The 14,412-nt window shown below is 59.0% G+C and overlaps 3 protein-coding genes across 5 annotated transcripts in view; 2 read left to right on the plus strand and 1 right to left on the minus strand.

The window, feature by feature from the left end:
* Nucleotides 1–2: 2 nt before the first annotated feature.
* Nucleotides 3–4,418, minus strand: PAF1 (PAF1 homolog, Paf1/RNA polymerase II complex component; the record flags this gene model as incomplete). Its single annotated transcript, XM_057387321.1, has 14 exons — nucleotides 4,320–4,418; nucleotides 4,128–4,157; nucleotides 3,909–4,001; nucleotides 3,457–3,578; nucleotides 3,053–3,119; nucleotides 2,852–2,953; nucleotides 2,508–2,613; nucleotides 2,200–2,268; nucleotides 1,913–2,016; nucleotides 1,720–1,836; nucleotides 1,057–1,185; nucleotides 573–678; nucleotides 415–502; nucleotides 3–211 (listed from the first exon to the last, which is right to left on the minus strand). Coding segments are annotated over exons 1-14 (1,392 nt in total), but the record flags the coding sequence as incomplete, so codon positions are not given.
* Nucleotide 4,419: 1 nt separating this feature from the next.
* On the plus strand, nucleotides 4,420–5,650 carry MED29 (mediator complex subunit 29). Its single transcript, XM_057387330.1, has 4 exons — nucleotides 4,420–4,666; nucleotides 5,004–5,062; nucleotides 5,139–5,223; nucleotides 5,411–5,650. Exons 1-4 carry the CDS (start codon nucleotides 4,448–4,450, stop codon nucleotides 5,639–5,641), a joined length of 594 nt encoding a protein of 197 aa, XP_057243313.1. The 5' UTR covers nucleotides 4,420–4,447; the 3' UTR covers nucleotides 5,642–5,650.
* Nucleotides 5,651–6,447: 797 nt separating this feature from the next.
* The window catches only part of SUPT5H (SPT5 homolog, DSIF elongation factor subunit), a 9,503-nt gene continuing 1,538 nt past the window's right edge, over nucleotides 6,448–14,412 (plus strand). Inside the window, exons 1-27 of one of the 3 annotated variants that reach the window (XM_057387325.1) lie at nucleotides 6,448–6,698; nucleotides 6,990–7,127; nucleotides 7,204–7,369; nucleotides 7,461–7,526; nucleotides 7,936–7,947; nucleotides 8,048–8,117; nucleotides 8,290–8,358; nucleotides 8,478–8,543; nucleotides 8,672–8,702; nucleotides 8,828–8,896; nucleotides 8,979–9,230; nucleotides 9,383–9,472; nucleotides 9,644–9,714; nucleotides 9,784–9,889; nucleotides 10,207–10,300; nucleotides 10,399–10,535; nucleotides 10,640–10,795; nucleotides 11,020–11,166; nucleotides 11,510–11,656; nucleotides 12,034–12,159; nucleotides 12,232–12,316; nucleotides 12,410–12,514; nucleotides 12,602–12,704; nucleotides 12,932–13,059; nucleotides 13,287–13,392; nucleotides 13,677–13,835; nucleotides 14,239–14,407. In XM_057387325.1, the coding sequence (XP_057243308.1) occupies nucleotides 7,053–7,127; nucleotides 7,204–7,369; nucleotides 7,461–7,526; nucleotides 7,936–7,947; nucleotides 8,048–8,117; nucleotides 8,290–8,358; nucleotides 8,478–8,543; nucleotides 8,672–8,702; nucleotides 8,828–8,896; nucleotides 8,979–9,230; nucleotides 9,383–9,472; nucleotides 9,644–9,714; nucleotides 9,784–9,889; nucleotides 10,207–10,300; nucleotides 10,399–10,535; nucleotides 10,640–10,795; nucleotides 11,020–11,166; nucleotides 11,510–11,656; nucleotides 12,034–12,159; nucleotides 12,232–12,316; nucleotides 12,410–12,514; nucleotides 12,602–12,704; nucleotides 12,932–13,059; nucleotides 13,287–13,392; nucleotides 13,677–13,835; nucleotides 14,239–14,407 (2,805 nt within the window). In that variant the 5' untranslated portion in view covers nucleotides 6,448–6,698; nucleotides 6,990–7,052. The remainder of the gene's footprint in view (nucleotides 6,699–6,989; nucleotides 7,128–7,203; nucleotides 7,370–7,460; nucleotides 7,527–7,935; nucleotides 7,948–8,047; nucleotides 8,118–8,289; nucleotides 8,359–8,477; nucleotides 8,544–8,671; nucleotides 8,703–8,827; nucleotides 8,897–8,978; nucleotides 9,231–9,382; nucleotides 9,473–9,643; nucleotides 9,715–9,783; nucleotides 9,890–10,206; nucleotides 10,301–10,398; nucleotides 10,536–10,639; nucleotides 10,796–11,019; nucleotides 11,167–11,509; nucleotides 11,657–12,033; nucleotides 12,160–12,231; nucleotides 12,317–12,409; nucleotides 12,515–12,601; nucleotides 12,705–12,931; nucleotides 13,060–13,286; nucleotides 13,393–13,676; nucleotides 13,836–14,238; nucleotides 14,408–14,412) is intronic. The other 2 variants (XM_057387326.1, XM_057387327.1) reach the window with 2 other exon arrangements.

Below are 14,412 nucleotides of genomic sequence, written 5' to 3' on the forward strand. Positions count from 1 at the left end.
TCCTCCTCCTCGTCGTTGTCGCTGCCGAAAATCTCCTCCTGGTCCCGGGCGGCCCGAGCGGCATCGCTGCCCCCCCGGCGGCCCCCCCGGCTGCCTTCGGCTTCTTCCTCCTCATCCTCGCTGTGAGCAGAGCCTCCTCCGCGCTCTGAGCCCGACCCGGAGCCTTCGGCCTCATCCTCCTCGCTCTCGCTGCCCTTCTCCTGCTCCTCATCTGCTTGGAGGGGTTTGGGGGGGTCCTCAGTGGTGTGGGACACACCCCCTCATAGGGGAGGGAATTTGGGGCAGGGAGGGATTCTGGGGGGAGATGGGATTTTAGGGAGGAGGGGGCAAATGTGGCAATGATGTAGGGCAGGGGGATATGAGGAGGGAGGGTTTTGGGTGGGAAATGGAGGAATTTGGGGCCCTTCTCCAAACCTGATCCTGGCGTTTCCTTCTCTGCTTCCATCTCCTCTTCCTCCTCCTCCTCTGGCTCATGGTTCTCCAGCTGCGCCCGCCGGGCCTCCTGTGGAGGGAGAGGAGTCAGGGGGGTTCTGGGGGGGTCAGGAGGGTCGGGACCTCTTCCCAAATCCCACCTGGGCCTCGAGCTCCTTCTCATTCATGTCCCGGTGCTTGACCACCAGCACAGCGTTGGTGCCCGACTGGACCCCGGCACGTGCCCGGCGCTTGCTCAGCCGGACCCTGGTGGGGGCAGGAGGGGTCAGGGACACCAAGGGACACCCTCAGATCCTCAGAGACCCCCCCCCAAACCCCGAGGGACACCCTCAGAATCGCAGTGACATCCCAAGACACTCAGGGATATCCCCAGGGATGCCCCCACAGCTCCTGCACAGCCCCAGGACCCCTCCTGAGACCCTTGGGACATGCCCAGGAACATCCCTCAGAGACCCAAATCCCTCCGAGAACCGCCCCCAGACCTTCATGGGAATTTTCAGGACCCCAATGACACTCCCAAGAGCCCTCTGAACCCCCAATCAGTGCCCCCAGAACTGACTGGAAAAACCTCCCAGCAGCCCGAACAGCAACTTGGGGAAGGTTCCCAGTGCCCCCCACTCCCACCTGGTCTCCAGCTCATTGTAGTAGACGCCATCGCCCTCTCGGAAAATAAAGAAATAATTCTCCTCGTAGCCCTTGCTGGCCTTGTTCTTCACGTTCCAGTTGTACTCCCGGGCGATCTTGTAGTCATACCTGAGGGGCCACAGGAGGGGATCGGGGAGGGGCCAGAGGACCTCCTAAAAAATCCCCAAATTCTAGTTTTCTCCACCAAAACCTCCGCACACTTTGGGAGTGTTGGGTTCATTTTTTACAACTATTAGGGACCCCCCCAACTCTGTCCAAAAACCCCCAGGGCTAGAGGAAACCCCCTCCAATCTCAGGAGGGGATCCTCTTGTCTTAGGGACTCCCCTTCCAATCTCAAATTCCAGTTTTTCCCCTGAAAACCTCCTTCAGTTTTTGGAGCATTGGTTTCTTTCTTTGAGAGTATTTGGGACACCAGAACTCCCCCCAAAGCACCCCAGGGGCTGTAGGGGACCCCCTCCCCCCAATCTCAAGGACCTTCCAAATTCACATTTCCTCCTCAAATCTCTGCAGAATCTGTTGGATGTTCTTTACTGCACAGGAAATTCCAGAACCCTGACAGAGACAGACACCCCCAGCCTCTTTTTTTTTAAGATTCCCTCCAAGTTTTGGGGACTGGCCCAGGTTTTTGGGACCTCCCTTACACATCCTCAGGGGCGTAATCCACGTCCTCCTCCTGGTCCCTCTTCCGCTTCCGCAGTGTTTCCTCCACGGGCAGGAAATAGGCCACGAACTGGTTCCCCTCCTCATCCATCATCCCCCTGCAGGGATGGGGGTGTCAGGAGGGGATCTGGGGGGAGAGTTGGGGTCCCAGGGGGGTTTTGGGGTGCTTGGCACCTGATCATGGCCTGGGACATCATTTCCAGAGCYGCCACTCCCGACGTGTCCTTGGGGGCCGGGTCCGAGTCGAAAATCACTTGGGCACAGGGGTTGATCCACATCTAGACAGAGAAAAATGGGGGTTTGAGGATGGGGGGGAGGAAACTAATGGGGGTTGAGGGGAAAAAAGGGGGGATTTGGGGCAGGAGAGGAAATGGGGTAAAAAATTGGAGTTTTTGGAGGAAAAAGGGAGTGGAGGGGGGGGGGGCCAAGTTCCTCCCCAGGGGGGTTCCACCCCCCCTCACCTTGAAGTCGGGGAACACCGGCATCACCTCCAGGGGGGTCACCCGGGGCTTGCTGTAGTGCTGCGTGATCTGGGGGGGAAGGGGGCTCAGGTAAACCCCAAGACCCCACAACCTGCCCAGAATCAGTCTGACAAAAAACAGCCCCAGGAACACCCAAAATCCTCCCCAAAGCTCTCCAAAACCACCTCCAAACCTCCCAAAGTCAGCCCCCAAAACTCTCCAAAACTGCCCCCTAAGTCAGCCCCCAAACACACCAAAACTCTCCTCATAAACCCCTCCAAAAAGCCCAAAGCCCCCAAACTCCTGACCGCTTTCTGGGCGTCCTCGAAGGTTTTCTCGATGGCTGCGATTTGACTGTCCCTGTCCTTGTAAATCTCCTCCTCTGTGAACTGCTGCTTCACCGACACCCCGATCCTGCCAAATCACCCCAGAATCACCCCAAATCCCCCAAAAATGCTCCCAAAACCATCCTGGAACCACTCCCCATAATTATCTTAAACTAAACCCAAAAATTACCCCAAACATGCCCACAAAATCACTCTCAAACACCCCAAAAATGCATCCCATAATCAACCTCCAAATCACCCTCAAACCGCCCCCCAACCCTCTCCAGTGGTTTCCCCAAACCCTACAAAAATGCCAAATCACTCACTTGACCTCAGGTTTCTCATTGGACACCCCATAACGGTTGAATTCGGTGGAGATGTACTCGGTTTTACGCATCCAGGGCACCACCTTGGCATGCTGCTGTGACCTGGGGTGACCCCACAAGATTTGGGGACCCCCTCGAGGAGTCCGTGGGGTCAGGGAAAGCCCCCAGGTGGGGTTTTGGGTGCCCCATTTGGGGTTTTACCTCTTGGAGCTTGTGGGGGCCTGGATCTCCTCCTCCAACAGCTTCTCATCCGCAGGGTCCAGAAGAACTAAAATGAGGAGATTTTGGGGAAATCCACCCCAAAATTGGGGTAATCCCATAAGATTTGGGGTCATCCCACAGAATTTGGGGAGTTTTCTGTGATTTAGAGGGTCATGGTTGTTTTGAAGCAGCCCCACACCTGGGGAACCCCAAAAATCACCCTCCCGAGAGAACCAACCCTGAGATTGGGGGCGGGTTTGGGGGAGACTTCAGGAGGCTTTGACATGATTTTTAGGGTGGGCTTGGGGGTAACTTGGGGGTGGTTTTGGGTGATTTTGAAGAGGTCTGGGGATAGTTCAGAGAGTGTTTTTGTGGTGATTTTGGGGTCCCCACTCCACACTCACCCCCAGGGTCGATCCGATAGGTGTCGGGGTTGATGAGGTCGATGGTGACGCCCAAGTCCGGCTCTGTCAGGAGGTCGTGCTTGTGCTGCTTCTCCAGGGACGTGGCTTTGTACTGCACAAACCTGGGGGGCCAAAATGGCCCCATAACCTCCAAAATCAGCCCAAACCCCACCAAAATCAGCCCCCAAACCCCCATAAATCAGCACTAAAACAGCCCAAAATCAACTGCAAAACCACCCTGAAATCAGCCCCAAAACCATCCTGACATTATCCCAAAACCACCCCAAAATCAGCCTCAAATCCACCCCAAAATCAAGCCCCAAACCCCTTCCCAAATCCTCCCTCTGACTCCTCCCATGCTCAGAGCGGGGGTCGGGGGCTGTGACCGAGAACCCCTCACAGCTCCTGCCATTCCTTTTGGGGACACTGCCCCCCATGTGGGGCCTCCAGACCTGCTCTGGTCGAAGGGGTACGTGATGAACTTGGGGTCGAAGGGGATGTCAGGGAGGCTGTTGCAGAACTTGACTCTACAAACGACCCCAGACCTGCGGAAAAGTGGGGATCAGGAGGACCCCTGAAGTGGAAGGGGGGGTTCCAAAAGCCCCGGAATTCGCCCCCGAAACGGGGCGGGGGCCCCCCGAGAAGCCCCTCCTACTCACCGCCCCACTCACCTCTCGGGGAGGGTCCGGTGAGAGCTGGGCCTGTGGGGAGGGGGGGCGCGTCATGACGTCACCGCGGACCCCCGAACGGTTCAGTGACGTCACCGAGGGAACCCCGTTATTTACCCCCCCACCCCCGCGGGCGGACCCCCCCGTTCGGCGTGACGCATTGTGACGTCACGGAGGTGACGCCACGGCCATTACCGGTGGCCCGGCTCGTCCCGCTGCGCCTGCGTCTGGATGGTGGGCGCCATGGCGAGCGGCTACTGCTGCTTCTGCGCGGCACCTCCCGATGACGTCACTACCGCTACGCGCCGGAAATCACGGACAACATGGCGGCGCCGCCTCCTCCCGCCGGGCCGGGCCCGGGGCCTCCCTCAGCWCCSGCGGGRCCGGGAGSGGCAGCGGGGCCCGGARCGGGRCCGGGAGCGACCCCCGGARCGGCGCAGGGCCCCGCGCTGCCCGTGCAAGCGGCGGCGGCGCAGGCGCAGGATTTCGATCCCGTGCAGCGCTTCCGGCTGCTGCTGCCGCAGCTGAAGGAGAGCCTGCAGGTGGGCGGGGCCTGAGGGTGGGCGGGGCTTGCCGCCGTGGAGGGGCGGGGCATTCCCTCCGTGCTGCGTCTGCCGCAGACAGTAGGCGTGGTTTCCGCCCCAAATGGGCGTGGTCTGCAGAAAGGGGCGGTTCCTTGCAGGGGGTGGTCGGCCCGGAATTTCGGGAATCCCTGAGCCGGGACCGGGAGGGTCTGGGGTCCCCGTGTCCTCGGGGGGGAGGGTGTCTCAGGGTGTCCCCACCCCGCTGTCCCAGTCATCCCCCACTGCTCGGGACACTGGGGGGCCTGGGTGTCCCCCACCCCCCCCAGGTCCTCCTGAACCCCCCCGGCTCCCGCAGACCCTGATGAAAGTGGCGGCTCAGAACCTGGTGCAGAACTCCAGCATCGACAACGGCCAGTAAGTGACCATCGCAATGGTCCCCAGTCCCTCCCAGTGCCCCCCAGTCCCTCCCAATCTCACCAGTTTTCCACAGGAAGAGCACGGATGGGGCCCTGCAGCGCTTTGACAAGAGCCTGGAGGAGTTTTATGCCCTGTGTGACCAACTGGAGCTGTGTCTGGTGAGAGACCCCCAAACCCTTCCAAATGCAGCCCAAATCCTCTCTCAGCCCTCCCAAACACACCCAAATGCCAACATCCCCCAAAACCCCTCCCAAATCCCCACAAGAACCCTCCAAATCTCCTCAAAATGCTCCCATGCCCTTCCCAAATACCCTCCCCGAGTGACATCCCTGTCCCCCCTGGCAGCGCTTGGCCCACGAGTGCCTCTGGCAGAGTTTCGACAGCGCCAAACACGCCCCGGCTTTGGTCCCCGCAGCACCCAAGGGTGAGGGGGGTCCCGGGGCTGAGACCCTGCCCTACACCCAGTACCTGCCCCTGATCAAAGCCCAAATCGCGGGGGCCAAGGACATCCACAACGCCCTGCTGGAGGGCACCAATAAAATCACCGGGAAGCTGCCCCCGCCGGGGGGGCCCTAAGGGGTTTTTTTTTTTTTGGGGGGGGGGGTGAAGGGGGAGGCCCTAAAATGTTGGTGGAGGGGTTTTTTGGGGTGGAGATCGAGGGGGATTTATTGAAATGTTTTTGGAGGGGTTTTTTTTTGGGGTGGAGTCCCTAAAATGTTGTTGGAGGGGATTCAGAGGGGCCTGGGGGGTCCTGAGAGGAGGAACTGAGGGGTTTGTGAGGGGTCGGGGGTGCTCTGAGGGCTCTGGGGGGGTCTTGGAGAGATCTGGGGATGGTCTGAGGGGTCTGGGGGTGCCCTGAGGGGTCTCAGAGGGGTCTGGGGGTGCCCTGAGGGGTCTCAGAGGGGTCTGAGGAGTCTCAGAGGGGTTTTGGGGTCTGACTCCCCCGTTTCCTGGTGGGCAATTGGTTTTGGGGGGATTCTTGGGGGTCTTGGGACCCCAAATTCCTTCCCGGGGAAATGGAGGGAGGTTCAGGGTATTCCTGGGGACTGAGTATGGTACCAGCAGCGCATTTTGCGGGTGAAACCTTCCCCCACGCAAGGGGGAGCATTGGGGAGGGTATTGCTGGATGCTGGATTCACAAATTTTGGGGTAAAACATTTGATTTTTGTTAAATAAATCGGTGTTTTGCGATATCGGCTCTTTTGTGCATGATGTCACGGGGAAAGCGTGGGAAACAGACCCACAACGCGTCCTGGGAGGGGGTGGGTCACGGAGATTCTCCGTTACGTCATGGCCCGGCGCGGGTGACGTCATGCCTCCCTCCCGAAAAAACGCGTTTTGGGCTCCTTGCGCCGCCGTCGGAGGGCAGAAAGTCTCGCGAGAGTAAGGGCGGGAGGTCTCGCGAGAGCCAGCAGAGGGGGCGACGCGGAGCGGCCGCGGTTCGGGAACCGGGACCGGGAAATCGCGACAGAAAATCGCGACAGAGGAGAACCGAGACCGGGAATCGCGACAGAGGCCGGCACCGGGGTCGGGATAGGCGGGGTCGGCGCCGGGAGCGGCACGGCAAGCGACACGGGCGCCGTCAGAGCGAAGCCAGGCCAGGCCGCGGTCTAGAGCGGAGCGGATCCCGCGGGTGAGGGAGGCGGCGGCGGCGAGAAAGCAACGGAATCTATCAGAGCGTCCCTAGACCCCTCGGAGCACCCTCAGAGCACCTTCAGACCCCCCGCGTCTCCCCTCAGGACAGCCTAGATCCTAAAGATCACCCCAAGAATTCTCCAGAAGACCCCCAGACCCTCTGAGACCTCTCAGACCACCCCCGGCCCCCTCCAGCCTCCCGCCAGTTCTCCTCCCAGGACCTTCCAGGCCCCTCAGAACACCCACAAATCCCCCGGCCCGTCTCTGAGATCCCTCTGGACTCTCCCAGATCCCTCCGAGACCACTCCAGCCTCCTCCCGGAACCCCCCGGTGCCCCTCAGCACTCCCAGCCATGTCGGACAGCGAGGACAGCAACTTCTCGGAGGACGAGAGCGAGCGCAGCAGCGACGACGGCGACGACAACGAGGTGAGGCCGAAGGCTCAGGGGGGGCAAATTTGGGGTCTTTTGGGGGGTCCTGACCCCCTCCCGGACCCCCCCTCAGGCTGAAGAGCAGCGCGGGGGGGGCAGCGGGAAGGAGGAGGCGGAGGAAGAGGAGGAGGAGGAGGAAGAAGAGGAGGAGGAAGAGTACGATGAGGAGGAGGAGGAGGAAGACGACGATCGCCCGGCCAAAAAACCGCGGCACGGGGGGTTCATCCTGGATGAGGCCGGTGAGGGAAGGGTTGGGGATTTGGGGGGATTCTGGGGAGGTTCTGGGGGTCTCCAGTTTCCTGACCCCCTCTCCCCATGTGTCCCCCCCAGATGTGGATGATGAGTACGAGGATGAAGATCAGTGGGAGGATGGGGCCGAGGACATTCTGGAGAAAGGTGTGGATTGGGGGGGGCCTTCTCCACCCCAGGGGATTGTGGGGAGGGGGAAGCCGTGGGGGTTCCCCCAAACTGCCTTTCCCCATAACCCTTTTCCCCTAATCCCTTTTTTAATCTCCCAAATCCCCTTTTCTGTCTCCATACCCCCTTTTCCGTAAATTCCTTTTCCCACCAAAACCCCTTTTTCTGTTCCTAAATCCCTTTTACCCTTAAGTCCCTTTTCCCCCATCCCTTTTTCTGGGTGGGGGTCCCTGATGACCCTTCCCCACATCCATCCGTCCATCTCATCTGCTCTCGCCTGGGGCTTTTCAGTTGCTTTTTTTTCCCCCAAAACCCCTGATTTTCCCCCATTCCCTGGTTTTGCTGTTGATTTACTTCATCCTCCACCGTCACCTTGTCCCCGGGCCAGAGGAGATCGAAGGTAAGAACCCCCCCTCCCCCAGTTCTGGGGGTCTCTGGAATTCCCCCCCCCTGCTCCCCCCAATCCTGATCCAAATCTTCCTGTTCTTTTTCTTTCTCAGCTTCCAACATTGACAATGTGGTGCTGGACGAGGATCGCTCGGGAGCGCGGCGGCTCCAGAACCTCTGGAGGTGATCCTGGACCCGCCCCCACGTGTTCTCCTCTGCCTCATTTTCATTCTTTTTCTTCATTCTCCCAATTTTTCTGTCATTTTTCCTGTTTTCCTTAATTTTTCAACAATTATGCTTTATTTTTCACTGTTTTTCTCTCGTTTTTCCATGATTTTCCGTTTTCCTCACCCAGGGACCAGCGGGAGGAGGAGCTGGGCGAGTACTACATGAAGAAATACGCCAAGTCCTCAGTGGGGGAGACGTGAGTGACAACCCCTGTTCCCCCCCACCTGTCACCATTCCTGTCATGACAGGGCAGAGCCCCTCAGCCATGCCCACCCAATTTTCCCTGATTTTGGGATGTTTTCCCCTTTTTCCCAGAGTTTACGGGGGCTCTGATGAGCTGTCGGATGACATCACCCAGCAGCAGCTGCTGCCCGGTGTCAAGTGAGTTTTTGGGTGGGAGAATTGGGAGTTTTGGGTCAGAATTCCTTGGAATGAGAATTTAACTTGGGAAAAAAGGAGGTATTTGGGTCAGATGCCCGTCAGTAACAAGGTTTTGTTGGTCCTCACAGGGACCCCAATCTCTGGACGGTCAAGTGCAAGGTGGGTGTTGGGGGGCACCTAGATCCCATTTTTGTGCCCAAATCTCCCCTTTTTGTGTCCAAAACACCCTTTTTGAGCCTAAATTCTCCTTTTTTTTCCACGAAATCTCACTGTCTTGTGTCCAGATTGGGGAGGAGCGTGCCACGGCTGTCGCTCTCATGCGCAAATTCATCGCTTACCAGTACACAGAGACTGTGAGCACTGGGGACACCGGGGGGACGCTGGGATGGCACTGGGGTGTCACCGATGTCACGCCGCTGTCCCTGCTGTCCCCAGCCTCTCCAGATCAAATCGGTGGTAGCCCCCGAGCACGTSCGTGGCTACCTGTACGTGGAGGCGTACAAACAGACCCACGTCAAGCAGGCCATCGAGGGCGTGGGCAACCTGCGCCTGGGCTACTGGAACCAGCAGATGGTGCCCATCAAAGAGATGACCGACGTGCTCAAGGTGGTCAAGGAGGTGACCAACCTGAAACCCAAGGCCTGGGTCCGGCTCAAGAGGGGCATCTACAAGGACGATATCGCTCAGGTGAGGGGGGGACACGCCTTGGAGGGGAAGGGGACAAGCCTGGGAAGAGTGGAACACATTGGGGGGATAAGAGAACACACCTGGGGGACACCTGAGCTGGGTGGGGACAGCCCCCTGGCCGGCCCAGGGCCCATCTGTGGGCGTGGTCACAGGTGGATTACGTGGAGCCCAGCCAGAACCAGATCTCCCTGAAAATGATCCCCAGGATCGACTTTGACCGAATCAAAGCCCGGATGAGCCTGGTGAGGAGGGGGAATCATCTGGGGTGGGGAGGGGGATCCCTGTGCTTCCGTGGGGCCCAGAAGTGGATCCCCAAAGAGTGGATCCCTGGGGTTGGGCAGATCACCAAGAGTGGGTGGGCAAAGGGATCCCCAGAGTGGATCCCTGAGCAGGTCCCTCCTCTCCCCCCACAGAAGGATTGGTTCGCCAAGCGCAAGAAGTTCAAGCGGCCGCCCCAGCGCCTCTTTGATGCCGAGAAGATCCGGTAGGACCCGATCCCGAGGGATCCCCCAGGATCCACTGACCCTGGGGTGACCCTGAGTGACCCCCACAGGTCCCTGGGTGGGGACGTGGCCTCCGATGGGGATTTTCTGATCTTCGAGGGCAACCGCTACAGCAGGAAAGGCTTCCTGTTCAAGAGCTTCGCCATGTCAGCTGTGGTGAGCCCCAAATCCSCTTYTTCCWYCCCARAATCTRCCTGTGGGAMCYCAAAAYCCACAACTTAGAACTTAAAATCCCRTTTGAACCCCAGATGTTTGTGTTGGAACCCAAAGTCCTTCTGTTCCAGCCCCAGTCCACCAGTTTGGGCCCCAAACACCCCAGTTTGAGCCTGGTTTGGGTCGGGATGGGTCAGTTTGGGGTGAACCGGGGCACTGTGGAATGAACACAAACAGGCCTGTTTAGAGCTCCAAACCCCATTTTTGGGGCAGAAAGGGACATTTTCTGGCCAACCTGTGGGATTTGTTCTCCATCCTAGATCACGGAGGGGGTCAAACCCACCCTGTCCGAGCTGGAGAAATTTGAGGACCAACCCGAGGGTATCGACCTGGAAGTGGTGACTGAGAGCACTGGTGGGGACCTCAATCCCATAACCCCATATCTCACATCCCTGTGTCCCCAAATTTGCAGACTCCCCAAGAACTCCTAAATCCTCTCTAAAATCCTGTAGGAAAAGAACGAGAACACAACTTCCAGCCAGGAGACAATGTGGAGGTGTGCGAGGGGGAGCTCATCAACCTGCAGGGCAAAATCCTCAGCGTGGACGGCAACAAAATCACCATCATGCCCAAGCACGAGGACCTCAAGGTCTGGAAACCATGAAAAAACCCTTTGGGATCCCTTTTTTGGGACTGTAAAATTTGGGCACTTTTTTTGGGCTGTAAAACAGGAATTTGGGGATTTTTTCCCAGGATATGTTGGAGTTTCCGGCGCAGGAGCTGAGGAAATATTTCAGGATGGGTGACCACGTGAAAGTGATCGCCGGGCGCTTCGAGGGCGACACCGGGCTCATTGTTAGGGTGGAAGAGAACTTTGTTATCCTGTTCTCAGACCTCACCATGCATGAGGTAAAAAATGAGAAGAAATGAGGGGAAAACAGGGAAAAAAAGGGGAAGAGGTGGGAAAAACTCGAGAAAATGGGGTAAAAATGGGAAACGCCTGCGAAAATTGGGGGAAACTGGGAAAACCCAAAAAAACCCGCAGGATAAATCCAGGAAAAACCTGTGAAAACTTTGTAACCGGGTGCTTTTGGTGCAATCCGAGCAGATTTTTCCCCTTTTCTTGATCCCAGCTGAAGGTGCTGCCCCGGGATCTGCAGCTCTGCTCCGAGACAGCCTCAGGGGTTGATGTGGGGGGGCAGCACGAGTGGGGGGAGCTGGTGCAGCTGGACCCCCAAACCGTGGGGGTCATCGTGCGCCTGGAGAGGGAAACCTTCCAGGTGAGACCTGCAAAAAAAATCCTTCCCACATCACCCCAAAATCCCTAGGCGGAACCTCCAGGCGGTTCCAGGGACTCCCCCAAGAGCACACCACACCCCAAATATACACCCAGAGCAGCCCTGAATTCCCCTTCAAGGTGGCTCTCAACTCCCTCAGATTTGGGGGTCCCTAAAGTCCCCTCCCAGCTGAGCTCCAGATGTGTCTTGGAGGGTCTCTGTGGTGTCCCCTGACGCAACCCGCTGTCCCCAATGTCCCCCCAATGTCCCCACTGTCCCCAATGTCCCCAATGTCCCCAATCCCCCCACTGTCCCCAATGTCCCCAATGTCCCCGCTGTCCCCAAGGTGCTGAACATGTACGGGAAGGTGGTGACAGTGCGGCACCAGGCTGTCACCAGGAAGAAGGACAATCGCTTCGCGGTGGCGCTGGACTCGGAGCAGAACAACATCCACGTCAAGGACATCGTCAAAGTCATCGACGGCCCCCACTCCGTGGGTTGGGGGACTGCTCAGGACGTTTTGCGGGGTTCCGGGGGGCGGGGGGTTGGGGGCTCCTTAGGGCTCTTTGTGCCATTTTAGAGGGTACCTGGGATGTTTGAGGGTTTCATGTGGCATTTTGGGGGAATTGTAGAGTTTTTGAGGTGTTTTGGGGGGAGTTCTTAAGGTGTTTTAGGAGATCCTTGGGGTATTTTGGGGAGGTTTGGGGGCCTCTCAGGACTTTTTCGGGGGTATTTGTGGTATTTGAGAGCTCCGTGCTCTATTGGGGTCCCTCCTGCCATCTAGGATGCTCCCTTCCCTCTCCCCCTCTTTTTTCTTTGGGAATTTTGGGGGGGATCTCACCACTTTTTTCCCCTTCATGACAAAAAAAGGGCCGTGAGGGCGAAATCCGCCACCTCTTCCGGGGCTTCGCCTTCCTGCACTGCAAAAAGCTGGTGGAGAACGGGGGGATGTTCGTCTGTAAAACTCGGCACTTGGTGCTGGCAGGGGGCTCCAAGGTCAGAATTCCCCCCACCCCAAACCCCCAAATTTTCCTGGTTTCCCCCCATTCAACCCTGTTTTCCCTCCAGCCCCGCGACGTCACCAACTTTGCCGTGTGCGGCTTCGCACCGATGTCCCCCCGCATCAGCAGCCCCATGCACCCGAGTGGGGCCGGTGAGTTGCCTCTGGGGAGTCCAGAGCGGGTTTTGAGGACCCTCGGGGACCCCTCCCTGACGCTGCTCCCCACTTTGCCTGGTCCTCCCCCAGGGCAGCGGGGCGGTTTTGGTGCCGGGGGGCTGAGCCGGGGGCGCGGCCGGCGCGACAACGACCTCATCGGGCAGACGGTGCGGATCTCCCAAGGACCCTACAAAGGTGGGTGCAGGACCCCTCCAGCCCCTGCCTAAAGACCCTTGGGGGTCTTCCCAAACCCTCTGACCTCCCCAAATCCCTTCCCCACAGGGTACATCGGGGTGGTCAAGGATGCCACGGAGTCGACGGCGCGCGTGGAGCTGCACTCGACGTGCCAGACCATCTCTGTGGACAGGCAGCGGCTGACCACTGTGTGAGTGGGGGAGGGGGATGGTCCTGGGGACACCTCCACAGGGTGGGGGCGGGCCTGGAGACCCCCACCACAGGGTGGAGTGTGACCCCCTAAGGGTCAAGATGGTCCTTGACACCCACAATGTGGTCCTGGATCCACTCCCCGATGAATCCTTGTGACCCCCACTGGAGCCCCCCCGGCTCTTTTTGGGGTCTCTCTTCCCCCCTGACCCTTCTGTGTCTGCACAGGGGGTCCCGGCGCCCCGGGGGTCTCACCTCGGCCTACGGGAGGACCCCCATGTACGGCTCCCAGACCCCCATGTACGGCTCGGGCTCCCGCACCCCCATGTACGGCTCGCAGACCCCCCTGCACGACGGTGAGTGGGGACACTGGGGACCATTTGGGGACACTTCGGGGGGTCCCAACCCGGGGGGGGGTGTGATGGTATTTTTGGGCTGAGCCCCAGAAAGCTGCAGCCCTACTAAGGGGTCACACAGGTGGTGAGTGAGGGGCTTGGAGAGGGCTTTGAGGACAATTCAGGGGTCCCTGCACAGTGGGGGTATTCAGGAGAGGTGATGATGTGTTTTTGGGGTGCCCCCACAGGAAGCCGCACCCCCCACTATGGGTCCCAGACCCCCCTGCATGACGGGAGCAGGACCCCGGCCCAGAGCGGGGCCTGGGACCCCAACAACCCCAACACCCCTTCGAGGTGAGATTCCCCCCCCCTCTAAAATAACCCAAATAACTCAAAATAACCCAAAAACCTCAACACGCTCTCCAGTCGAGACCCTTCCTCCAAAATAATCTCTCTATCCCATCCTGATTTGCAGAACCCCTCTCCAGTTTCCCTCTCCTTTGTCACGCCCTTCACAATTCCCTGCAGTTTGGGGCTCCCCCTCCCCAAACTCCCCCCCAGTCGGGAGTCTCCCCGCTCTCTACGGGGGGGAGGAGGGGCAATTTTTTGGACCCCTCTCCAAATTTTCCACCCCACAGGGCAGACGAGGACTTCGAGTACGGCTTTGAGGATGAACCCACCCCGTCCCCTCAGGGTTATGGGGGAACCCCGAACCCCCAAACCCCTGGCTACCCCGACCCTGCGTCCCCACAAGTCAGCCAGCCCTACAACCCTCAGACTCCCGGCACACCCGCCATGTGAGTGGGGACCCCAAATTCCCCCCCAGAATCTGTGGGGTCAGATGCCGGGGAGTGGGGGTAGCCTGAAAGGGGGTTGGAAAGGAGGGGGAAATTGTCCTGGGGACCTGAAATTTGGCCTTGGAACTGCTCCTGGGAACTCCAGATCTGGGGTTTGGAGGGTGGGGTACCCCTAAATGCTGAAGGAGGAGCTGGGGGGACCCCAAAATGCTGTTGGAAGGAGAAAGTTGCTCCTGGGGATCACAAATCTTGGGGTTTGGGGGGCTGAGGGACCCCAAATCCTGGTTTGGGTGGGTGGCGGGAACCCAGTATGTGTCTTGAAAGGGGCAAACTGCTCTTGGGGAGTCCCCAGATTCCCCCTGGGACCCCCCAAGCATGACCCTGGGACTTCACCTGTCCCCAGGTACAACACGGAGCAGTTCTCGCCCTACGCCGTCCCCTCCCCCCAGGGCTCGTACCAGCCCAGCCCCTCCCCCCAGAGCTATCACCAGGTGGCCCCGAGCCCCGTGGGCTACCAGAACACGCACTCGCCGGCCAGCTACCACCCCACGCCCTCGCCCATGGCTTATCAGGTACC

This window comes from Malurus melanocephalus, unplaced genomic scaffold (genome assembly GCF_030028575.1).
Source record: "Malurus melanocephalus ecotype Western Australia unplaced genomic scaffold, MMel_1.1 scaffold_1186, whole genome shotgun sequence".
In the NCBI taxonomy this organism is placed as follows: Eukaryota; Metazoa; Chordata; class Aves; order Passeriformes; family Maluridae; genus Malurus; species Malurus melanocephalus.